The sequence below is a fragment of the Diplotaxodon limnothrissa genome, linkage group LG5 (genome assembly GCF_057381915.1).
Source record: "Diplotaxodon limnothrissa isolate DT_005_m linkage group LG5, D_limnothrissa_male_GT1.1, whole genome shotgun sequence".
NCBI lineage: Eukaryota > Metazoa > Chordata > Actinopteri > Cichliformes > Cichlidae > Diplotaxodon > Diplotaxodon limnothrissa.
The window spans coordinates 41,759,435-41,784,774 of record NC_140600.1 but is presented as its reverse complement, the minus strand read 5'-3'; the positions used below and the strand labels follow the sequence as shown (position 1 = coordinate 41,784,774).

At 48.3% G+C, this 25,340-nt stretch overlaps 1 protein-coding gene across 2 annotated transcripts in view; it reads left to right on the top strand.

Annotated features, from left to right (window-relative positions):
• The window catches only part of pik3c2b (phosphatidylinositol-4-phosphate 3-kinase, catalytic subunit type 2 beta), a 43,480-nt gene that overhangs the window by 10,030 nt on the left and 8,110 nt on the right, over window positions 1-25,340 (top strand). For both annotated transcript variants that reach the window (XM_085353635.1, XM_085353634.1), the window contains exons 6-29: window positions 99-210; window positions 317-396; window positions 496-559; window positions 756-902; window positions 986-1,019; window positions 3,103-3,298; window positions 3,871-3,993; window positions 4,281-4,448; window positions 8,057-8,171; window positions 8,433-8,575; window positions 11,016-11,204; window positions 11,385-11,478; window positions 11,551-11,645; window positions 11,727-11,907; window positions 16,216-16,323; window positions 16,416-16,508; window positions 16,590-16,719; window positions 19,780-19,916; window positions 19,991-20,160; window positions 20,238-20,394; window positions 20,563-20,672; window positions 20,814-21,009; window positions 21,095-21,219; window positions 21,336-21,453. In XM_085353635.1, the coding sequence (XP_085209761.1) occupies window positions 99-210; window positions 317-396; window positions 496-559; window positions 756-902; window positions 986-1,019; window positions 3,103-3,298; window positions 3,871-3,993; window positions 4,281-4,448; window positions 8,057-8,171; window positions 8,433-8,575; window positions 11,016-11,204; window positions 11,385-11,478; window positions 11,551-11,645; window positions 11,727-11,907; window positions 16,216-16,323; window positions 16,416-16,508; window positions 16,590-16,719; window positions 19,780-19,916; window positions 19,991-20,160; window positions 20,238-20,394; window positions 20,563-20,672; window positions 20,814-21,009; window positions 21,095-21,219; window positions 21,336-21,453 (3,085 nt within the window). The remainder of the gene's footprint in view (window positions 1-98; window positions 211-316; window positions 397-495; window positions 560-755; window positions 903-985; window positions 1,020-3,102; window positions 3,299-3,870; window positions 3,994-4,280; window positions 4,449-8,056; window positions 8,172-8,432; window positions 8,576-11,015; window positions 11,205-11,384; window positions 11,479-11,550; window positions 11,646-11,726; window positions 11,908-16,215; window positions 16,324-16,415; window positions 16,509-16,589; window positions 16,720-19,779; window positions 19,917-19,990; window positions 20,161-20,237; window positions 20,395-20,562; window positions 20,673-20,813; window positions 21,010-21,094; window positions 21,220-21,335; window positions 21,454-25,340) is intronic.

Sequence of the window (25,340 nt, the reverse complement as noted above, 5' to 3'; positions counted from 1 at the left end):
GGATTTTTCCAGCTGCTTTTATTGTGGAGGGGTTCTTAGAGGAAGCAGTATTGTGCCCTGTGTGTGTCTGACTGTGTGTGTCTTTCTGTGCGTCTCAGCGCGCAGACTCTGGGTGGGCTCGAGTTCGTTCAGCAGTGTCTGAAGTTCGACTGGGATGTCCGGCTGTGCCTCGTCAAGAGATCGTCCATCAGCATCGAGCTGGCCCGCACGGTACACGTAAACACACTCACTCACACACACAGCATATAAACCAGGGTGTGACCCGGTCACCCATCGTCGTCACGCCACTGCATGATTTGAGTCTTTGTTTTTACAGAAAGATGACGATGAGACGGCGTCCACCATGAACCACAGCATCCTGCTGCAGGAGCGTCCAATCAAACAGACAGTCACCAGGTGAGGGGCGGAGCTCGCAGCTCGCAGAGGCACTCTGATTTCCTCCAACAGCTGATCAATCAATCACCGATTTACTGATAACATCTGTCTGTCGATCAGGGAGGCTCTGACCCTGCTGCTCGACACATTTCACAACGAGGCCGAGTCCTTCCTGCTGTCAGAGGTGACACACACACACACACACACACTGATGTGTGGCGCTGCGCTCCGTCTTGTGTTCACGTTGATGAGGTTTGAGTTCATGAATGTGAAGGGGCGGAGCTTAAACTGAATCCGGACTATCAGAGATTTCATGAAAACATAAAGTCAGACTCTGAGCTGCTCGCTGAGCCTCCTCCTCTGTCCTGTCGTCTGTGAAGGTGGAGCTGCCTCTGCATGTGGAGCGCCTCGTCCAATCCGTGAAGGCGCTCTGCAGCTCGTTGGCTGCCGTGGAGACGCCCGACGTGACCTCGGCCCTTAACCAGCTCCCAGCGTGCCCTTGTCGCCTGCAGCCCAAAGTCCTGAAGGTAAACGTGTGCTTCAGTGAGGCTCAGAGCAGGTGAGGGTGTGAGTTTGTTCACTGACGGGTTACTCTCATCTGTCCTCCCAGGATGCATCAGTGCTGGCTGTCAGGGAGAACAGAGGTACGTACTAACAGGAAGCTCTGACTGCTGTGAAACGCTGTAAAAGCAGCCTCGGGAACACTAAGAGGATGCACTGGGGGGGCACCAAGCTTTGGAGGGTAATGTAGTGACTAATGTGAGTCTGTTGGCCCCAACCAACCAATCTGGTGACGTCACATCTCCGTACTGACAGAAAATGGCGCCGAACTTGTTTTTTAAACTTGAAGCTCTTGTTTCTTAAATCCAGCCTGACGGAGTTACACCTGTGTCAGTGTCTGAGAGCAGGGCTCAGCGTCAAGTCCTGGACAAACTGACAAAACACTTCAAAGACATGACAGAAACAAAGAAACTAAAAGTTAAAGATGTGCCTTCAGGCAGGTTTTAAAGCTGTCGAGTGTTGCAGAGGTCCGAAAAGCCTGGAGCTGAAGGAAGACCATTTCCTCCAGGACTTTGGACACCAAAGGGAGTTACAGATGAGTCTTTTTTGAGAACTGGCTGCACTGTGGCATGTTTGAAATCAGCTGGAGCTGTTCCTGTTAGAAGGGAGGTGTTAATAATGGATGGCACGCTTGGTGCAAGAGTGTCAACGAGTTCTTTGAAAAGGCGAGTGCGGATAATGTCGAGGTGAGACACGGAGGGCTTAAGACGGGAAACTACTTCAGCCAGAGCGCCCAGAGAAACGGGCTCAAAGTGATTGAACACAGGGGAACAGGAGGATCGTAAGCTGGAGGCATGCGAGTCCTGACAGCAGCAACGGTTTTCAGATAGCTGGAGACTCTGGAAACTGTGTGACGGGTTAATAACTGAATCAATGGTGAAATACGACTCGGGTCTGTGGCTGTTATTAGAGATGATGTCTGATAAATCACACGAGTTTTGTGGGGCAGCAAACATGGATGTTAAAATCCCCAAGAACTTGACCCCAGATAACAAGTCTAGAATAAAACCATTTGTTAAACTGGGGAGAACAATAAACAAGTGCACACAGCACAGGAGAATACAGATCCATCAAAGTAGTGATAACTCAGAACTACCATACATATCAGTGGCTTTAAATTTCACACCAGTGTGTGAATGTGTGGATGACTGGATATGTAAAGCGCTTTGGGGTCCTTAGGGACTAGTAAAGCGCTATATAAATACAGGCCATTACCATTTACCATTTAAAAATGGATGCAAGACCTCCGCCATGACCAGTTAGCCACAGAGATTTGCAAAAATGACCGAAGCGATGAGTTCTGAAAAAGGGCTTAACTCACCAGAATCAAGGTTCAGTCGAGAATAAAACGCCAAGTCCAGGGAGGAGAAGAACCCACGAGGGAGCTGCTAACCAGCAATCAGGTGTGAGTACGAGGAAACCTAATCAAGACCGGGGACGGGTGGGAAGGGCGGAGATTCCAGGGAACCACCTCTACGGGGGGAGATGCGAAATGCCGTGAAGGTGGTTCATTAGCTGAGAGGAACCCAAATCGACTGGCAAAGATCGTCAGAACAGTTTGGAAAAACACCTTCCTGAAGCTACCAGGAAGCGCTATCCACAGAGCCTGGGATGTGGAGGAGTGTTACACACAACGAAGACACAACTTAGTCGAAGTGAACGTTATCAAAATGAGACAAAAGGCCCGGGACAGACTCCATGCTGTAAATTTATGTTTCATGTCCCCTTTAAACAAAACGTCTGAGAAAAGTCCAGCTTCACCCAAACTACCTGCGCTGCAGACCACAAATCCAGCACGGTTTTCTGTTGCAAAGGCCTGCTCTCTTTAAACGTATGGATAAATAATTCGCATTTTTATGTCACTTCATTGCATTTAATTCATTTCTTTAATACATTTAATTTTTTTACATTTTTGTTGGGGTCACGCGGGCCTTCCCGTCCCAGGCATCTTCCCCAGCTCTCTGAGGTGTTCCAGCTAGACACCTGACCTCTCCTGGGTGTGCCTCGGGGCGGAGCTGGTTGTAGGGGTAGAGCTGTAACTCCGCCCCCACAGTCACGACACTACCAGAGTGACTTCTTTGAACTGATTCTGTTTAATAAGTGACGATCCCGGTTTGTCTTCCTCTGACGCTCTAATGGTTCGCTGGCTTCTTTGTCGCCTCACAGAGAAAGTGGTGGAGAAGCTGACGGCGGCCATCTTGGATCTAGTGGAGCTGTACTGCAGCACATTTAATGCCAACTTCCACACGACGCCGCAGAGCCACTGCTGCACGGCGCCCATCCAAGAGGCTGGCCTCATCACCAACGTCCTCTCCTTCAACATCTACGCCGCCCACCGCATCCCCATCACGTGGGCTGCCAGGTAAGGAGCTCAAAAGGTACCCGCCCACAGGCTGAAGGGGGGGCGTCCTGTGTCAGTGCTGCAGGTTTAGGAGTCGCACAGTGCCGACTCAGTGGTGCTCACAACCAAACAACACACACACACCAAAGGTGAACTAACGGCAAACAAAAGGAGTGCCTCCGGACTCATGCTGCACCTCAGGGGATCCGAGTTACGTGCATAACCTCCAGGTTTTTTTGGGCATGGTGGTGCTCTCTGAGGATTCTGGGATAGATTTATCTGCTCGTGAAGGAGGTGCTGGGGGGGTCTCCTGTGAGTGCAGCGCCACCTGCAGGTGGAAGAAGCTGAGCGCTTCGTGCTTCCTTTCTTCTTCTCTCATTGTCGTTGATAATTGAGCCTCAATCACATGCAGGTACGCGCAGACGCACACAGACACGCACAGCTTGGGTTGGAGGCGTGTTGACTAAATCACACTTCTATGAAAACATCAGAAATGAAGAAAAATAAAGAAACTCAGGTGGTTCTGTGATTGGGGACAGGTGTGAATATGTGCTGCACAAGTAACTCGCCTGTCCTGCTGTCATTGGTCGCAGTTATGAATGCTTCTTCCTGTCCTGCTCTCTGACTCACGGAGGGGCGGAGCTTTGTGCGCCGCAGCACACCAGCAAGCAGTCGGTCAGCAAATACCTGTTCCACCTGGTGGTCTGGGACCAGAGGTACGTACCTGACCCTTACCTGTCAGAGCCGTGACATCACACGCACGCACACCTGACGGCACAGCAGAGTCACTGCATCACTGAAACTATTCCAGCAGACAGAAGCATCAGACACACCTGCACACACCTTACCTGAGTTTAATAAGATGCTAAAAGTAAGAATTTCCTGTTCTGCAAGTGTGTGTGTTTGTGTGCACGATGTCTTTGATTTTGAATGAATAAACTTTAATCTGTTTGTTTGTTGAGAAAAACGCTAAGCCCCCGCCCCCTCGCCATATCCCCTGCAGGGTGTGTTTCCCCGTGCAGATCAATCAGCTGCCCCGAGAGTCTCAGCTAACGGTGGTGCTGTACGCCAGCCCTCTGCCGCCCCCCGGAGGAGCTGAGGAGAAGGGGAAGCAGCGGCGCAGCATCGAGGCGCTGGGCTGGGTCACCATGCCGCTCTTCAACTTCAGACAGTGAGTCACATGACACTCAGACACCATCCATCCACGCAAACCTCAAACAGGCGGATGAAGAAGAAACTGAATAAGTACTGTCGGATGTTATTCAGCCGTATTCAGGCTTTATGTTTGATGTGATACCCAGGAAAATACTACGATACCATTCTGATAGCATTAAAAGTAACGCAGCATGTGGTCCATTTATCTGAGGTCGGTGCTGGTGCTGCGCCACAAAGTGATGGGCGGTGTTTACACTGTAGTGAATGACATGCTGATCTATAACGTGTGAAATGTTTCTATCGGGTCACTCAGAGAGTGAGGGTTACAGTAATGTAAGAGTGTAGGGTAGAACACAGAGCAGGTACAATAACATGCTCAGAGTTAAAGGCTCCGCCCAGGTTAACGGTTGTGTAACGCTGTAGTACTCAGTATTGTTGAAATCCTTCAAAAAGACCTCAGGGTGGCTCTGTGTTGAGCCACTGGTGAGGGGAGGGGCTGCGCTGAGCCGCTGGTGAAGGGAGGGGCTGCGCTGAGCCGCTGACGAGGGGAGGGGCTGCGCTGAGCCGCTGACGAGGGGAGGGGCTGCGTTCAGCCGCTGACGAGGGGAGGGGCTGCGTTCAGCCGCTGGTGAGCATGTCCTGGTCAAAAATGACTCCAAGGTTCCTCACAGCGTTACTGGAGGCCAAGGTAATGCCATCCAGAGTAAGAATCTGCTTAGATACCATATTTCTAAGCTTTTCAGGGCCGAGTACAATAACCTCAGTTTGATCTGAATGAAGAAGCAGAAAGTTAGCGGCCATCCAGGTCTTTATGTCTTTAAGACATTCCTGCAGTTTAACTCATTGCTGTGTGTTATCTGTCTTCATGGACAGATAGAGCTGGGTGTCATCTGCATAGCAGTGTAAATGTATGCTATGTTAGGGCTGCTCGATTATGGCAAAAATGATAATCACGATTATTTTCACTGAAATTGAGATCACGATTATTTGACGATATTTATTTAACCCTTTAAGACCTACTATGGAACCAAGTCCACCAGAGCTTATATTATTTTTTTACATGCTGTAGTGCCATTTGTGGGAGCATTTCAAGTTGCTATACATCAATACAACTGTTATAGCCCATATTTTAATAATATGTATGCATTAAGTGCATAGTAATTACATAAATTGCAAAAAAGTGCAATAAACTACAAAAAAAATTGAAAATCGTTTTTGTTTTGTTTACATATATTTCTACTTGGAGAAATTTAAGAGGTTTATCCCTCAAAACTTTAAATACAATAAAGTTGCAAAAAATAGTTTCCCACCACAGGAAATTTATTTTGAGTGTCTTCATAGTTTTATTTTGGAGATACAGCAATTTTTATATACTGCAGGAAAAACAAAAAACAATCCTATGATGCAAATTTGCAAAGAAAACAGCAGGTGCATCATTTCACTGTGGGAAGTGTTACGAACAGCTGATGGATCGGCAAAGCGTGTTTCTGGAATATTATGTTTTTGTTCCTGCAAGCGCTTTTTATGCAATTTTTGCAAAGCTATATGTGGAAGGAAACCGTGACCGAGGACAAGCTGATGGCATCAGATGTAAGTACAACTCCTCCGGTTTCATATGCAAAACAAATTATTGCGCTAGCTTACACGGTTCAGGTTCTACAGGGATTTAAAAATAGTTACACAAAACGGAGCGTGCTGCTCTGACCGGCTTTAAAGGGTTAACAATGACTTTAAAAAAATAATATAAAATAGTGTGCAACACCACTGAAGTTTTTTTTTTTTTTGTTTTTTTAACTCTTTTCAACCAATGGCAGTCACTCTCCAAATAACTTCTGCTTAGCTTTCCGAGCTTCCCTCGGGTCCTCTTAATCAGCGGTCTCCAACCTTTTTTGCGCCACGGACCGGTTTATGCCCGACAATCCGGTTGTTCAGTCTGACGTCACTAGCCGTGTCTGGGTCTAAACTCCGCTGCAGGTCCATATATCAAACGATCACTATGGCATTACTGAGAGTTGAAAAACTGTCTAAAGTCTTTCATCTTTAATAAAATGATCAGCGTTCTGCTCTACCAGGTGTAACAATTGAGTTTAACATCCAGGCATCCATGAAAACGGAATTTATGACATTTAACGGAGTTAGAAGTTAGCAGGGAGTTAGCTCGCTAGCTTCTATCTAAATACAATATAGCATGTGCTGACTGCGGGGTTTTGGAAACAAATTCAAATGTACAGCTCTGCTATCACTTCCAGCATAAATGAAGACAGAAAACTAAACAGCAGTGACGTTTGTAGGGTTACTGAAGTTGGGCTAGCTGGTATATAATGATGTGCTACGTGACCGCTAGCGACACAGCTATGTTAGCATAATATAAACAAGCTAACTTTTTTTCCACTCGATAAAAGTTAACGTGAGTGTTCTCGGTGGTCAGGAACAAATGTAATCGCATGGCAGGATGCTGTAAAAGGACCAAACTTCAGCCAGGAGAACAACTGAGATAATCCATCCACAATACGAGGTTAGTCATTCATATACTGCTGCATGGGCTGGGCTGTAGTTACATCGTAAGGTTTTAAAAACTGAGCTTAAATAAATGATTAGCGGTAATAAAAGCCGAGGGAGGTCAACAGTGATCACTGACTGTTTTAGGAGCTTTTTGAGATTAAATAGAAGAAAATACATAACATTAAACATGTTAACAACACAAAAGCCATATTAAACGCAGACTACTTTAGACCCGGAAGTAGGATTCGTCGCGTCATCACTGAACAACCGGATATTTTCACGGACCGGCCTTTAAGGTGTCGCGGATAAATGAGGGAGGGGCTAATAATCGGCTCAGTCATTTTTAATGATCGTTGAAAGCCCAGATCGTAATCGTGATTAAAATTCGATTAATTGAGCAGCCCTATGCTATGTCTTCTAATGATGCTGCCTAAGGGAAGCATGTATAATGTAAACAGAATTGGTCCTAGCACTGAACCCTGTGGAACTCCATAATTAACCTCAGTGTGTGAAGAGGACTCTCCATTTACATGCACAAACTGGAGTCTATTAGATAGATATGATACAAACCACTGCAGTGCAGTACCTGTAATACCTACAGCATGTTCTAATCGCTCTAATAGGATATTATGGTCGACAGTATCGAACGCTGCACTGAGGTCTAGCAGGACAAGCACAGAGATGAGTCCACTGTCAGAGGCCATAAGAAGATCATTTGTAACCTTCACTAAAGCTGTTTCTGTGCTGTGATGAGCTCTGAAACCTGACTGAAACTCTTCAAATAAGCCTCTGCAGATGATCTGTTAGCTGTTTGACAACTACTCTTTCAAGGATGTTTGATATAAAGGACAAAATGAAAGCTACGCTTTCCCCTGTGGTGTGTCCATCCTGATTTTTTATTTTTTTTTTCCCTCTCTTTTCATTTCATGCTCACAGCTGAACAAACAAATGTTTCCTTCAGTCCTGCAGCTTCCTACACAGGCTTTGTGATGTCATTTCCTCCCAGGAGCAGCTCGCTTCCTCACATTTACCTGAAAGTAAAGTGGAAAGAGAATGGAAACAGATTCTTCATCATCTTTATTGTGTGTGTGTGTGTGTGTGTGTGTGTGTGTGTGTGTGTAGCGTGCTGACGTGTGGCAGGAAGTTGCTGGGTCTGTGGCCTTCAACCCCGGGGAGGAGCGGAAACGCCCGAACAAGTTCGCCCAACTTCAGCCAGCCGGACAGCGTCATCCTACAGGTGAGCGCTGCCACAGCTGCTAGCACCTGAATAGTCTGTGACATCACAAACCTGTAGCATTTTGAGCAGTTTCATCAGCTGTTCAGGCGACGTTTTCATTGTCACCAGTCACCAGGATGGGTGATGAAACGTGTCTACTTACCTGTGTACTGGATGCAGGTGTGCCCCTTTCTTTATTTATACACTCAGTTCAGCTGAGGTCAGACCTGCAGGTATCTGAGGCCAAGAGACTAGCATGTGTGTGTCCTTGCTTCCTCTCAGGTGGACTTCCCCACATCATCCTTCGAGGTGCGCTTCAGCACGCCGCCTCCTGCAGACTTCTGCCCTCAATACAACTTCTCCAGACTGGACACCATCAGCCAGATACAGCTGCAGGACGTCCTGCACAAGAAGGCCTTCTTCTGGTCAGACACACACACTCACACACACACACACTCTCTCAAGGGCTGTATCCCAATTCAGGGTCTGCAGCCTATAAGGCTGCATTTTAAGGACGATTACGTCACAGCGACGCAACAAAGGCTGTCCCAATTCAAAGGCTGCTCGAAATGCGGCCCTCAAATGCGTCCTTAATTTCTCCGGATTTGAAGGATGGGTCGGTGTAGCCTTCATGGCCCAACATATCCCAGACTTCATAGTGCGGCAGTGGGTGTGGATGATTTTGTCGAAAAAAACAGCGGACAGCTGAAGCGGAGCGGCCGAAGAGTAAACTTTTAAAAGTAAGTACTGAATATGACGTCACTTATTTATGTGCAAATGTTTAATAATGAAGAACATTAAAACATTACTGTTGGCCACATGTCGGCAAAGTTATGTGACATTAGTGACATTTGTACTAACTTGTTTTAAAGCCTTTAAATATGCGCCGTTCAATAGCTGAGCTTAATCTTACAGAGAATCTGATGATTTCATGGATAATTAAAGTCAGTCATATATCCACAAACACAACAAGCTGAAAGTCAGTGATGCTGCTCGGTTTGCAGTCCTGAACATCACGGCACAAGCAGGATTCACTGCACTGTTAATGTTAGCTGTGTTATATTGCTGCCTCTGTTCGGTGGTGTCGAGCCAAACGCACTTTAACGTGTGTTTGAACGAGCTGACGGTTCACTCGTTAAGCTGAAAGAAAGATGCTTTAATCACAGCAGTCACACATGTGTCCACTGCACCATCTGGGACTCTTCTTGTTTACACTCGTAATAACACAAACACTAAATCCTGCTTCTCTGTGCTGTTGTGTAGCAGTGTGTACACCTGAGACTGTCACCTGTCTGTCTGTCCTGCACTCTCTCTCTGTTTCTTTCTCTCTGATTGTGGAATAAAAGTATGAACATGTGTTTATAAGTTACACTTGTGTCTGAATCCTGCAGCTTATCACACATTTGATTTCCATGTGTGACGACTGCAAGTGTCCAGAGTGAGGACAGACTGAGGGAGCCACTGCTGCACATCATCTGTGAGGCTTTGCAGCCCTGATGATCCACCAGGACAAACTCAGCAGTGTGTGAGGAAGAGGAGGAGGAAGAGCCAGCAGCAGCTGACAGATGGAGAGAATAGACAGACTGTTCCCTGTTTGTGAAGGACTGCTAGGAAAGTTTAACAGAACTGTCTGTGCTGAATCAGTCTTATTAGGTAATGTTCAAATAATGTGATCATCCCAGTGTGTCAGTGTGGGAGAAAGTACTCAGAGTACTCAGGGCCTTCAAGTTACACACTATGAAAGGCAGCAACAAGGTTAATGTTCAGAAACCTAAAGTCTGTATCAGCAGCAGAATGGAGCTAAAATAAATGTTGGTTTCAGTTCTATGAAGCTTTGAGTATTTTGGATCAGTAGCTGCTGTGTTTGTTGCATCATATTGCTGTAACTGTTTATATGCTTTATATATTCTGAGCTAAGTTGATCTATAGTGTTACATCATATTCTATAAGGATGTTATGTGTTTGTAGACTTTCTGCCCAGTTTGACCCATTTAGCAGAAGTCAGCCTGTTTAAGGCTCTGATATCTATTCTGTGTGACTTACAGCAGTTATGACATGGTCTGATTTTTCTCACCCAATAAAGGAATATTTCATATATCAGTCTACTCTTCATTCTATCAGACACAGTTATCACAGCTCGTACATTTGCTTTTTACACATGTATGTAAACATTGAGACAAATTTAGTGATGCCAACATATTAAACGAACAATATTTGACTCATATATAACACATCTATATACACTGTCACAGATACTCGTCTTTGAGTGAAGATTTAAGGTGATAGGAAATATAAATAACTGCAACTTGAATCTTTGACCCAGAGTTCAAGCTCTGCTGTAATAAATCATAATAATCTGACAATACTATAATATTGGCCATATTATATTTACATTACCACAGTGAGATGACTTTAGTCGCATGAACAACATCAGCTCATTGTTATTTACTAGCTAATCTTAAACGACTGTTCAGCACAGGAATGAAGCCCAACAACCATGTTTTTACTGTGGCCTCAGCCTCAGATACTCAGCTAATCAAAGTGATGTCTTAAACAAAATTAACTTAAAATCTATTTCTCCTTCATTTCTGTCACACAAAGCTGTATGAAACGTTTCTCGCAGTTAGTATCATGGTTGCTAGGCAACCTGGGCAGCGCGACGGAGGCTAGACCGTCCCATTTCACAAGCCTCTCACTTCCGGCCTCAGTGGTCTTTGAGTACGCGGCCCTTATGGACCGGTAAGGCTGCAGACCCTGAATTGGGATACAGCCATGTTCTGACTGGGATTAGTCCATAAGCATTAAGTTCTGAGGGGCGGGCCATAGTGGCGCTGAGGTGTGGTGAGACTGCAGCTGTGTCTGCAGGTTGACGGTGGAGGACAAGCGTCTGCTGTGGGAGAAGAAGGCCTTCTGTCAGGCTGAGAGCGCCGCGCTGCCTCTGGTTCTGGCCAGCGCCCCCTGCTGGGAGTGGGCGTGTCTGCCAGAAATCTACGCCCTGCTGAGACAGTGGGCCTGCCTGGGTCACCTGGACGCCCTGGGCCTCCTCCATGCCTCGTACGTTCTCTGCTCGTTTCTGTCTCTGCTGGCAATAATGTCTGAAACAGGTCGTGGTGGTGATGGTTTGTTATCGCCTCGTTGATGTAGAACACGGGCAGCTCTGTTCTTCAGGTGTGATGATAACAATAATGAAAAAGTTCTCACCAGCTGAGTGTGACATCATCGCGTGTGCTTCAGGTTCCCAGATCAGGAGCTGAGGAGGACGGCGGTCCAGTGGATGGATTCCATCTCCGACCCGGAGCTGCTGGATTTCCTGCCTCAGCTGGTACAGGTAAGAGGTGGAAGTGCAGCAGCTGGGCAGAGCAGTGGGCGTTGATGTCTGTAACCTCTCTCTGTGTCTCAGGCTCTGAAGTACGAGTGTTACCTGGACAGCTCTCTGGTTCGTTTCCTCCTGCGGCGAGCCATCGGGGACATTCGCGTCGCTCACTACCTGTTCTGGTGAGTCCGCCCCCGAGTCCACTTCAGTCACATCTAGCGTCTCTGAGCTCAGCTGCTCATGTCTGTCTGTGTGTGCGTCAGGCTGCTGAAGGATAACCTCCAGGACAGTCAGTTCAGTGCTCGCTATCAGCACCTCCTCGCTGCGCTGCTGTGCTGCGTTGGTCGGGGCCTCCGGGAGGAGTTTGACCGGCAGTGCTGGCTCGTCTCCATCCTCGCCAGGGTGGCTCACAAAGTTCGAGAGGCGACGCCGTCCAGCAGACAGGTAATGACGCCGCCGACGGTCCAGATGACTCGTTCACCGGATCAAAACTAAGATCAAGATTCATGCTGTCGTGTTGGGGGGTCCTGCTGTCCTCTGCTCAGTTTGTGTCAGAGGGCAGAAAGCAAACGTCCGGTGAGGCGTGTTCGTTCACCTGTAACACACCTGTAAAACTGAACCATCGCTCCAGTCTTGAAATGATTTGATTATTTTAAAAAATAAGGCTTTTCAGCTGCTCCCTCATTCACAGTGGATACCAGGTCTCCTCTGACTGTGTAACACCTGCTGAGCCGCCATTACTTATGACATCAGCGTTTGAGGTCATCAACAAAGAGTTCATGTAGAGTGCAGATAGTCCAGCAGGGGGCAGCACAGACTACAGGGTTCGTACGGGTGCTTGAAATCCTTGAAAATGCTTGAATTTTAATGTTGTCTTTTCAAGGTTTGAAAAGTGCTTGAATTTCAGATGTGGTGCTTAAAAGTGCTTGAAAGTGTAGCTGTGTTTCATTCACCACAAATAACTGATTGAATCGTTTTCTGATCAGATAGAGAAATAAAATGAGTCGCAAAATGTGAAAGCAAAATTTCCCCGCCTGGCTGCCTTGCGTCTGTTTCACCGTGTGACCCCGCCCCTCCCTCGGACAGTCGGGGATGAGTGCGCTAACATACCTGTAGGTCGCTGTTTTAATGGGTGTTTGATGGAAAACAACAATGGCGGAGTTTGCGCTCTCCAGCATGATAGGTGAGTGCTAGTAAATAATTTTCCAGTACGTGTACGTTACACACGCTATTTTAAAATTAGGATTATTATTTTGCTATCAAACTCGCTGGAGAAATGATTGAAACCATAGGTGGAGCCAGACATTTGGAACACCCGGGGCTTAGCCCTAAAGGGAGTATGCATGTGGGATTTTTATTTTATTTTATTTATTTATTTATTTTTTTTGGGGGGGGGGGGGTGTTAGAAATGACTGAAAGATTAATTGGCTCTGTTTTGAGTTTTGTTCAAAAAAGAATGACTTCATATAGGGAAAAAAAAAAAAAAAAAAAAATATATATATATATATAACAAAAAAAAAAACACCCAGCGCGCCCCTGCGGGCGGTTTATCCTTCAAGCTCGGGTCCTCTACCAGAGGCCTGGGAGCTTGAGGGTCCTGCGCAGTATCTTAGCTGTTCCCAGGACTGCGCTCTGCATATATATATATATATATATATATATATGCAGGACACCTTAAACTAGTTTTTTAATTAAGCAGAACAAAGTCGGGGCTGTATCAAGACACGAGGACTAAACCCCAATTCAACCAGACCCAGAACGGATCCTGAATTAAAACAGGACTACAACAGTTCAAAATCAGGACTACTGAGGACTTAACCAAGACAGAACCAGAATCAGCACTAGATGATAGCAGCACTGAAAATCATCATAGACCTGCACTACACTTATTTTTTTTAATTGTACCAAAGTCCACTATTTAGATTGAGAAAAGTTTATATAATTATTTATCCTCGTTGTGTAAACACGCTGCAAAACTTAGTAAATATAGAATTTGAAAAATAACAAACCTAAAAAGAAACACTAGGTACGAGATGCATGAGGACCTGTGATACGGTGATACTTTTGGTAAACAACCATTAAACTAACATGTGTGTCTCACCTTCTCTCTCTCTCTGTTCTGTCCTCGTTCTCTCTCTCTCTCTCTCCCTGTTTCTCTCTCTCTCTCCCTCTCTCTGTTCCTCTCTCTCCCTCTCTCTCTCTCTCTCTCTCTGTTCCTCTCTCTCCCTCTCTCTCTCTCTCTCTCTCTGTTCCTCTCTCTCTCTCTGTTCCTCTCTCCCCCTCTCTGTTCCTCTCTCTCTCTGTTCCTCTCTCCCCCTCTCTGTTCCTCTCTCTCTCTCTTTTCCTCTCTCCCCCTCTCTGTTCCTCTCTCTTTCTGTTCCTCTCTCCCCCTCTCTGTTCCTCTCTCTCTCTCTCTCTCTCTGTTCCTCTCTCTCTCTCTCTGTTCCTCTCTCCCCCTCCCTGTTCCTCTCTCTCTCTGTTCCTCTCTCCCCCTCTCTGTTCCTCTCTCTCTCTCTCTCTCTGTTCCTCTCTCTCTCTCTGTTCCTCTCTCCCCCTCCCTGTTCCTCCCTCTCTCTGTTCCTCTCTCCCTCTCTCTGTTCCTCTCTCTCGCTCTGTTCCTCTCTCTCTCGCTCTGTTCCTCTCTCTCTCTCTGTTCCTCTCTCTCTCTCTGTTCCTCTCTCCCTCTCTCTGTTCCTCTCTCCCTCTCTCTGTTCCTCTCTCTCTCTCTCTGTTCCTCTCTCTCTCTGTTCCTCTCTCCCCCTCTCTGTTCCTCCCCCTCTCTGTTCCTCTCTCCCCCTCTCTGTTCCTCTCTCTGTCTCTCTCTGTTCCTCTCTCTCTCTCTGTTCCTCTCTCTCTCTGTTCCTCTCTCCCTCTCTCTGTTCCTCTCTCTCTCTCTGTTCCTCTCTCTCTCGCTCTGTTCCTCTCTCTCTCGCTCTGTTCCTCTCTCTCTCTGTTCCTCTCTCTCTCGCTCTGTTCCTCTCTCTCTCTGTTCCTCTCTCTCTCGCTCTGTTCCTCTCTCTCTCGCTCTGTTCCTCTCTCTCTCTCTGTTCCTCTCTCTCTCTCTGTTCCTCTCTCCCTCTCTCTGTTCCTCTCTCCCTCTCTCTGTTCCTCTCTCTCTCTCTCTGTTCCTCTCTCCCCCTCTCTGTTCCTCTCTCCCCCTCTCTGTTCCTCCCCCTCTCTGTTCCTCTCTCTGTCTCTCTCTGTTCCTCTCTCTCTCTCTGTTCCTCTCTCCCCCTCTCTGTTCCTCTCTCTCTCTGTTCCTCTCTCTCTCTCTGTTCCTCTCTCTCTCTCTGTTCCTCTCTCTCTCTGTTCCTCTCTCCCTCTCTGTTCCTCTCCCTCTCTCTCTGTTCCTCTCTCTCTCTCTGTTCCTCTCTCTCTCTCTGTTCCTCTCTCCCCCTCTCTGTTCCTCTCTCTCTCTCTGTTCCTCTCTCTCTCTGTTCCTCTCTCTCCCTCTCTGTTCCTCTCTCTCTCTCTGTTCCTCTCTCCCCCTCTCTGTTCCTCTCTCTCTCTGTTCCTCTCTCCCCCTCCCTGTTCCTCCCTCTCTCTGTTCCTCTCTCTCTCGCTCTGTTCCTCTCTCTCTCGCTCTGTTCCTCTCTCTCTCGCTCTGTTCCTCTCTCTCTCTCTCTGTTCCTCTCTCCCTCTCTCTGTTCCTCTCTCCCCCTCTCTGTTCCTCTCTCTCTCTGTTCCTCTCTCTCTCTCTGTTCCTCTCTCTCTTTCTGTTCCTCTCTCTCTCTCTGTTCCTCTCTCCCCCTCTCTGTTCCTCTCTCTCTCTGTTCCTCTCTCTCTCTGTCTGCTCTGACAATAATCAGATATACAGTTGAAACCAGATATTTACTCTTCAGATAAAAACACTTTTTTAATTGTAACATCAAATCAGACTAAATGTTTATTTTTTAGATAAATATAAAAACACATTTGTTAACTTTAAGAGTAAAGAGAGAAACTGTCTGTGTTTCTTAATTGCAAATGGCACCAAATTGTATTCAAACTGAGCCACACTTATGGAGCTCCACAGCTCTGTTCCTGGTGTTTTGTTGACATCTCTTGATGTTCCCATGTCACAGAAACAGGCTCTGTGTTTTGCTCTCCTGCATTTGATGAAAGTGATAAAAATAGAAGCTCTGTCTCTCTTTATTCTGACATTTAGCTAATTCAAAAGATTTTAAATATTTATTTATCCAAAACAAAACAAGTTTACTCTAAAATGATGTTGTACAGTAAAAAATGTTCTTGTGTTTTCCATAAAGTGTAAATATCTGGTTTCAACTGTGAATATACTGCTGTGTATAGAAGTTCCTCTTGTTTTGCATAGAAATATACTGAACAACATACAAAGCATAATATATAAAATAACATCTACCAGAGTTTTTCCTTTGAAAGAAGCTCCTTATGTCCATTCTTGTATATCAGTGCATTACTGAAACAGATTTATTTAGCCGTGGAGGGAAACAACTGAAAATATAAAATAAACACACATGTAAGCTGAGACTCTCAGAAACAGCATTGTTGTTGTTCGGCTTTTCATTTCACCATTTGCTGATTCACTTGAAGAACGAGTAACGTAAACGTATCAGTTTGATATCAGTCTTTCGTGATACACCGTCATATTTACATTATTTGTACAGCTTTGGTACCTGGTCGAACTTCAGTTCTCTGCCTGGCTGTCTTGTTTTTTTGGATTTGACCCTGAAACAGGCGTCTGAACCCTCAGACTCATACTGTGTGTGTGTGTGTGTGTGTGTGTGTGTTCAGTGTGTCCTCAGAGACAGTCTGGAGGAGATGAAGCAGTTCTTCTCGGTGAACAGCAGCTGCAGGCTTCCTCTGAATCCAGCACTGCTCGTCACCAGCATCAACATCCAGGTACGCACACACCTTAAAGACAGGAGACACGCCCCCAGCTGGCGTTTGTACCTGATTGGACAAAGTTAATCTTCCTCTTCTGTGGTTTCCAGTCCTGCTCGTTCTTCAACTCCAACGCTGTCCCTCTGAAGTTGTCCTTCCAGAACCGGGACCCACTGGGAGACAACATCAGTGTCATCTTCAAGGTGACGCCCCTTACTAGTGATCCCAGACACAGCGACCTCTGCGAGCTGACCTTTGACCCCGGCTGTTCTCTTTGTGTGCAGTCAGGAGACGACCTGAGGCAGGACATGCTGACTCTGCAGATGATCCGCATCATGAACAAGATCTGGATCCAGGAGGGGTTGGACATGAGGATGGTCCTCTTTAAGTGCTTCTCCACGGGGAGGGGCCGAGGTGAGCACGGACACACCTGTCCTCAGGTGTGACAGAAAGGAGTGCGTCCTGTCCTCAGAAGGGCCGGGTATTCTCACTGATTTCTAGAATCGATTCGATCCACAATTTGATTCGATTCAATTTGAATCGGGGAAATTTTGCCTCAGACAGTCAGAAATATTATAATTCTGATCACTTATCAGCACATATCCATATTTTATATCTATAAAAAGAAAGCTGACACTGTGAGACTTTATCACAGGTGTGAGCGTCGCAGCAGAGGCCTTTGTGTCAAAGTAGCTGAGGATGAAACAGAAACAGGTGAAGGAGGTTTTCCTGGTCTGGGATTTTATAGCAGATGACCCTGAAAATATTGTGCAGTCAAAAACGAAGTGAAGCAGAGTTACAGAGGTTTGATTACAGACAGCGTTTTGCAGTTTGGCTTCATTTTAAAAAGTTTAAATATGTTCAGCATTGAACAGCAGAAATGAGGCTTGTCAGAAGTAAAACAAAACAAAAAGCAGCGGCCGACACCGTGGACTGTTGGGTAATAAGCAGGGGTGGGTTTGGATTATCGATTTAGAGAGAGGGAGAGAGAGAGCTCTACATGAAGTGTGATTTTTATCGTGGTGGAAGCAGTCAGAGGGATTCATGACGATGTTTATGTGAAGCTAAATATGAAGCGTAGTTTGGATCGTCTGTGGCTGCTGGTTCAGTCGATGTTGTTAGCAGATATAAAACCTGCAGCTTCAGAATCAGCGAGCTGTCGGCTTTCAGCCCCGACCGTGTCCATGCCGTCGGGGGCGACAGCTCGCCGATGCGTCGGCGGGTCGAGCTTTGTGTTTACGTCTTTGTGCAGAATCGTGTTCCTGCTCTCATTCACTGTTTCAGCTGTTTGGTGGTTGTTGAAATTTGTGAGGTTTAACCTGAGATTCTGGCGTTTCGGGCAAAATAAATTTATATTAAAAAAACGCTTCAGGATTTTAATGAATCGATATCACGTAATCCAAGATCGATTTAATCGATAAATCGATCATCAAAACCCGCCCCTAGTCCACAGGTGTGATTGACAGGTGTGTGTGTGTCCTCAGGTGTGATTGACGTGTGTGTGTGTGTGTGTGTGTGTGTGTGTGTGTCCACAGGTGTGATTGACAGGTGTGTGTGTGTCCTCAGGTGTGATTGACGTGTGTGTGTGTGTGTGTGTGTGTGTGTGTGTGTGTGTGTGTGTGTGTCCTCAGGTGTGATTGACGTGTGTGTGTGTGTGTGTGTGTGTCCTCAGGTGTGATTGACAGGTATGTGTGTGTGTGTGTGTCCTCAGGTGTGATTGACAGGTGTGTGTGTGTGTGTGTGTGTGTGTCCTCAGGTGTGATTGACAGGTGTGTGTGTGTGTGTGTGTCCTCAGGTGTGATTGACAGGTGTGTGTGTGTGTCCTCAGGTGTGATTGACAGGTGTGTGTGTGTGTGTGTGTGTCCACAGGTGTGATTGACAGGTGTGTGTGTGTGTGTGTGTGTCCACAGGTGTGATTGACAGGTGTGTGTGTGTGTGTGTGTGTCCTCAGGTGTGATTGACAGGTGTGTGTGTGTGTCCTCAGGTGTGATTGACAGGTGTGTGTGTGTGTGTGTGTGTCCTCAGGTGTGATTGACAGGTGTGTGTGTGTGTGTGTGTGTGTCCTCAGGTGTGATTGACAGGTGTGTGTGTGTGTGTGTGTGTCCTCAGGTGTGATTGACAGGTGTGTGTGTGTGTCCTCAGGTGTGATTGACAGGTGTGTGTGTGTGTGTGTGTGTCCACAGGTGTGATTGACAGGTGTGTGTGTGTGTGTGTGTCCTCAGGTGTGATTGACAGGTGTGTGTGTGTGTGTGTGTCCTCAGGTGTGATTGACAGGTGTGTGTGTGTGTGTGTGTGTCCTCAGGTGTGATTGACAGGTGTGTGTGTGTGTGTGTGTCCTCAGGTGTGATTGACAGGTGTGTGTGTGTGTCCTCAGGTGTGATTGACAGGTGTGTGTGTGTGTGTGTGTCCACAGGTGTGATTGACAGGTGTGTGTGTGTGTGTGTGTCCCCTCAGGTGTGATTGACAGGTGTGTGTGTGTGTGTGTGTCCTCAGGTGTGATTGATAGGTGTGTGTGTGTGTGTGTGTCCCCTCAGGTGTGATTGACAGGTGTGTGTGTGTGTGTGTGTCCTCAGGTGTGATTGACAGGTGTGTGTGTGTGTGTGTGTCCTCAGGTGTGATTGACAGGTGTGTGTGTGTGTGTGTGTCCCCTCAGGTGTGATTGACAGGTGTGTGTGTGTGTGTGTGTCCTCAGGTGTGATTGACAGGTGTGTGTGTGTGTGTGTGTCCCCTCAGGTGTGATTGACAGGTGTGTGTGTGTGTGTGTGTCCTCAGGTGTGATTGACAGGTGTGTGTGTGTGTCCTCAGGTGTGATTGACAGGTGTGTGTGTGTGTGTGTGTGTGTGTGTCCACAGGTGTGATTGACAGGTGTGTGTGTGTGTGTGTGTCCTCAGGTGTGATTGACAGGTGTGTGTGTGTGTGTGTGTCCTCAGGTGTGATTGACAGGTGTGTGTGTGTGTGTGTGTGTGTGTCCACAGGTGTGATTGACAGGTGTGTGTGTGTGTGTGTGTCCTCAGGTGTGATTGACAGGTGTGTGTGTGTGTGTGTGTCCACAGGTGTGATTGACAGGTGTGTGTGTGTGTGTGTGTCCTCAGGTGTGATTGACAGGTGTGTGTGTGTGTCCTCAGGTGTGATTGACAGGTGTGTGTGTGTGTCCTCAGGTGTGATTGACAGGTGTGTGTGTGTGTGTGTGTGTGTGTCCACAGGTGTGATTGACAGGTGTGTGTGTGTGTGTGTGTCCTCAGGTGTGATTGACAGGTGTGTGTGTGTGTGTGTGTCCTCAGGTGTGATTGACAGGTGTGTGTGTGTGTGTGTCTTCAGGTGTGATTGACAGGTGTGTGTGTGTGTGTGTGTGTGTGTCCACAGGTGTGATTGACAGGTGTGTGTGTGTGTGTCCTCAGGTGTGATTGACAGGTGTGTGTGTGTGTGTGTGTCCTCAGGTGTGATTGACAGGTGTGTGTGTGTGTGTGTCCTCAGGTATGGTGGAGATGATTCCTCACGCTGATACTCTGAGGAAGATCCAGGTGGAACACGGTGTCACGGGATCGTTCAAAGACCGCACTCTGGCCGACTGGCTGCAGAAACACAACCCCACTGACGAGCAGTACGATAAGGTAACGTACGCGCACACTTTTACACACCTGTACACACCTGTCGGTGTGAGACACTCCTCCATCTGCTCTTTCAGGCCGTGGAGAACTTCATCTACTCGTGCGCCGGTTGCTGCGTGGCCACCTATATCCTGGGAATCTGCGACCGCCACAACGACAACATCATGCTGAAGACGAGCGGGCACATGTTCCACATCGACTTCGGGAAGTTCCTGGGACACGCCCAGATGTTCGGGAACATCAAACGGTAAGAGAGAAGCAGATGTTCACCTGTCCTGTCCTCGGTTCACCTTTATAGCTGACTACCTGCTGTACCCCGTGCAGGGACCGCGCCCCCTTCGTCTTCACCTCTGATATGGCTTATGTCATCAATGGCGGCGACAAGCCGTCCAGCCGCTTCCACGACTTTGTGGATCTGTGCTGCGAAGCATACAACCTGATCCGGAAACACACTCACCTGTTCCTCAACCTGCTGGGCCTGGTGTGTCTAACTCGCACAAACACGCACAAACACACACTCTCACACGGACACACACTCACACACAGACACACACAAACACACACTCACATAATGGAGTAAATACAACATCTGCTAAAGGAACCAACCAGGAAGTTAAACGTGTCTGTCTGTGTGTGTGTGTGTGTCCAGATGTTGTCCTGTGGGATCCCGGAGCTCTCCGACCTCGATGACCTGAAGTATGTCTATGATGCACTGAGACCTCACGAGTCTGAGGCTGACGCCACCATGTACTTCACCAGGTAGGCGCGGGCTCACCTGCACAGATGCCTCCGACCTTCAGGGCAGAGACATGAGTCATCACGACCTGCGCTGCAGACGGTCTCTGGCAGCGTCCAGGCTACACCTGCCGCCTTTGTTAACGACCCCTCTGACCCCGGCAGGTTGATCGAGTCCAGTCTGGGCAGCGTTGCCACCAAACTGAACTTCTTCATCCACAATCTGGCCCAGATGAAGTTCACCTCGTCGGAGGAGCGCCCCACGCTGTCGTTCGCCCCCAGGTTCCACTCGGCAAAGAGCGACGGCATCATCAAGAACCTGTACATCTGCAGACACATCCGGACCGGCGGAAAGGGATATGTGAGTCCAGACGTGCCAGTGGGAAGCACACGGGAAGCACATGGGAAGCAGAAACTAACCAGCTGTGTGTGTCTGTGTGTGTCAGGCTTTTGTGGTGAAGGTGGAGCGTGAAGGTCAGCAGGAGGTGCAGCTGGTTCAGAGGACATTTGAAGAGTTTCAGGAACTCCACAGCAAACTGAGGCTCATCTTCCCCTCATCCAAACTGCCCAGGTACACAGACACACACACTGACATGCACACATGTGTGCCCACAGACACACACTCCTAGGTGCACAAAGGAGCTTTGCAGAAGGTCCTTCCTCCTGTCCTCTTATCCCCTCCCACAGTTTCCCCAGTCGCTTTGTGATTGGCCGTTCCCGCAGCGAGGCGATGGCTGACAGGAGGAAGGACGAGCTGAACGGTTACGTGTGGCACTTGATCCACGCCGCTCCGGAGGTCGCTCAGGTCAGTGGCTTTCTGGGTCGGTTCTCACATGAGTGGTAGCTCAGGGGTGGCTGTAGCTCAGGTGGCAGAGCAGGTCGGCCGCTAACCAGAAGGTCGGTGGTTCGATGCCCGTCTGCTCCAGTCTGCATGCCAAATATCCTTGGGCAAGATACTAACCCCATGTGTGTGAATGTTAGTTCGAGCACCTAAGAGCTTAGAAGAAGTGCTTGAATTAGTTGCACTCTGAGTGCTCTGACAGAGTAGAACATATAAGAAACAGTCCATGTACATGATGGTAAGCCGTGACATTAATATTATACAATATACAATAATATTCAGATTGTTAGGCCACCCTCCACACATAAATGGAGGGCCATGATCGGGGCCACAGCACCTTCCAGGGTGCAGTGAGTGTCATGTTGTTGTTCTCAACCAGCATAAAAGCTTCTCCACAGTTAAAGTGTGTGTGGCAGCTGTGATAGCTGCCTGGGTTTTGGTGCTGAGCAGCACCTGCTGGTCTGCCGTGTTTCGAAAGGGGCTCGCAGGCTGTCTCCAGGCTTCTTGTGCCCCTTTGAGGTTTAGCCGTGGTGTTCGAGGGGCTTTGTGGCAGTTTTGGATGACATAACAACAAGATGCAGCCACCCTGAGTGCGGACTTCAAACTGTACACCAGTTTTTTTTTTTAAATTGTGCTGACAGGCCACATAAAAACCAGAGTTAGGGTAAAAAATATGCACAATGTTTTTTTCTGAATCGTTGGTCGTTGTGTCCTTGGGCGAGACACTTCACCCGTTGCCTACTGGTGGTGGTCAGAGGGCCCGGTGGCGCCAGTGTCCGCCTCGCCTCTGTCAGTGCGCCCCAGGGTGGCTGTGGCTACAATGTAGCTGCCATCACCAGTGTGTGAATGGGTGGATGTTCAACCAAGATGGCGCCGCGTATGGTCACCCTGGTGCTTCAGTGCGTTACTTTTGTTTTGTTTTTGTGCATTTCTTCTGTGTCTGGGCACTCCTCTGGATACTCGTACACCAGAGAAGAGCTCCTTAACTACAGGACTACAACGCCTGTGGATTTATTTCCAATATTTGTCGCATCTGCGGCAGATTTACTGCAGACTCTGACCAGGAAAGCGAGACGCCGAAAGAGAGGGAAGCGAGCCGGCGCACTCGTGCGTTTGAGGAGACGCGGACTGCGAACTGCTCTTCCTGGGATCTTCCTTTCCAATGTACGCTCACTCGGGAATAAGATAGACGAACTGGCCCTGATGAGAAGCATGAACAGAGACTTTGCCTCCTCCTGTGTCTTATGTTTTACGGAGTCGTGGCTCTGTGAGAACATCCCAGACTGCGCGCTCAAGCTGGAGGGCTTCCATCTGCTGCGCGCGGACCGGCAGGCCGCTCTCTCCGGTAAGTCCAAAGGTGGAGGTCTCTGCTTCTACATTAATAGTGGCTGGTGCACAGATGTGACAGTGATTGCTCAGCACTGCTCTTCCTCTCTGGAATATCTTTTTATCCACTGCAAACCGTTTTATTCACCGCGGGAGTTTGCTTCATTCATCCTGGCCGCTGTTTACATCCCGCCAGACGCAGATGCGCAGGCAGCTCAGTGCGCACTCGCGGAGCAGATACTGCACATGGAGCGGACATACCCGGACTCTCTCATCATTGCTCTTGGGGACTTTAACAAAGCCAATCTGAGCCATGAGCTTCCAAAATACAAGCAGTATATTAAATGCCCGACCAGAGAGGAGAGGACATTGGACCACTGCTACAGCACGATCAGCGGGGCCTATCGCGCGGTGCCGCGCGCTTCACTCTGACTTTCTGACCACGTCATGATCCACCTAATCCCCGCGTACAGACAGAGGCTGAAGCTCTCCAAACCTGTCGTGAGGACCAAAAAACTGTGGAGCAACGAGGCTGTGGAGGAGCTTCGCACGTGTTTGGAGACCACAGACTGGGACACAATGAAGGCTGCTTCTAACAGCTTGGACGAGTTTACGGACACTGTCACCTCCTATATCCACTTCTGTGAGGACAGCATTGTGCCATCACGCACCAGGGTGAGTTATAACAATGACAAACCCTGGTTTACTCCTAAACTCAAAAAGCTGTGGCTGGAAAAGAGAAAGGCGTTCAGAAGCGGAGACAGGGACTGCTACAGAGAGGCCAAGTACAGGTTCACTAAAGAAGTGGACATTGCTAAACACCAGCACTCTGAGAAGATGCAGCAGCAGATCTCAGAGAATGACTCGGCCTCTGTGTGGAAAGGTTTTAGGAATATCACCAACTACAAGCCTAAAACCCCCCACTCCACTGATGACTTGCTCTTAGCCAACACCCTAAACGACTTCTACTGCCGTTTTGACGAGCCATCAGGCAGCCTTCACACCTCCAACGGCCCCAACAATAGAGACACTTTGGACACTCATTCCCCCACCTCTCCCCCCTCCATAGAGCCATCACCACCTTCAAACTGTTCACCTACAACACCCCCCTCCTCACCCCACACAAAAGAGGATTTCACACCACCTCCTCCCACCACAACTCTTCATATTCATGAAGCAGATGTGAGGAAGCAGTTTAGCAGTCTGAATGCTCGGAAAGCTCCCGGCCCAGACGGTGTGTCTCCTGCCACCCTCAGACACTGTGCAAACGAGCTGGCCCCAGTGTTTTCTGGCATTTTCAACTCCTCACTGCAGGCATGTCATGTGCCTGCCTGCTTCAAGTCCTCCACCATAATCCCTGTCCCCAAGAAACCTAGGATCACTGGACTAAATGACTACAGACCCGTGGCTCTGACATCTGTGGTCATGAAGTCATTTGAGCGCCTAGTTCTCTCCCATCTCAGGACCCTCACGGCCCCCCTCCTGGACCCCCTGCAGTTTGCATATAGAGCCAACAGGTCTGTAGACGACGCCATCAACATGGCCCTACACTTCATCCTGCAGCATCTGGACTCCCCAGGAACCTACGCCAGGATCCTGTTTGTGGACTTCAGCTCTGCCTTCAACACCATCCTTCCAGACCATCTCCGAGGCAAGCTTTCCCAGATGAATGTGCCTGATCCCATCTGCCGGTGGATCACTGACTTCCTGACGGACAGGAAGCAGCACGTGAGGCTGGGAAAGAATGTCTCGGACTCCCGGACCATCAGCACCCTCAGGGCTGTGTTCTTTCTCCTCTGCTCTTCTCCCTGTACACCAACTGCTGCACCTCCACCCACCAGTCTGTCAAGCTAATCAAGTTTGCAGATGACACCACCGTTATTGGGCTCATCTCGGACGGGGATGAGTCTGCCTACAGGAGGGAGGTTGAACGTCTGGTGTCCTGGTGCAGCCACAACAACCTGGTGCTGAATGCCCAGAAGACAGTGGAGATTATTGTGGACTTCAGGAAGCACACAGCCCCACTCCCCCCCATCATCCTGACTGACACCCCCATCACCTCTGTGGACTCATTCCGCTTCCTGGGTACCACCATCACCCAGGACCTGAAGTGGGAGCCCACCATCACCTCCGTCATCAAGAAAGCCCAGCAGAGGATGTACTTCCTGAGGCAGCTGAAGAAATTCAACCTGCCAACACGGACGATGATGCAGTTCTACACTGCAATCATCGAGTCCATCCTCACCTCCTCCATCACCGTGTGGTACGCTGGAGCCACTATCAGGGACAAACAGAGACTGCAGCGTGTTGTGCGCTCTGCTGAGAAGGTGATTGGCTGCAGACTCCCATCTCTGCAGGACCTGTACACCTCCAGGACACTGCGGCGTGCAGCTCGGATCTCAGCTGACCCTTCTCACCCTGGACACAGTCTGTTTGACCTGCTCCCCTCAGGCAGGAGGCTCCGGTCCATTCGCACCAGAACCTCTCGCCACAAGAACAGTTTCTTCCCCTCTGCTGTTGGACAC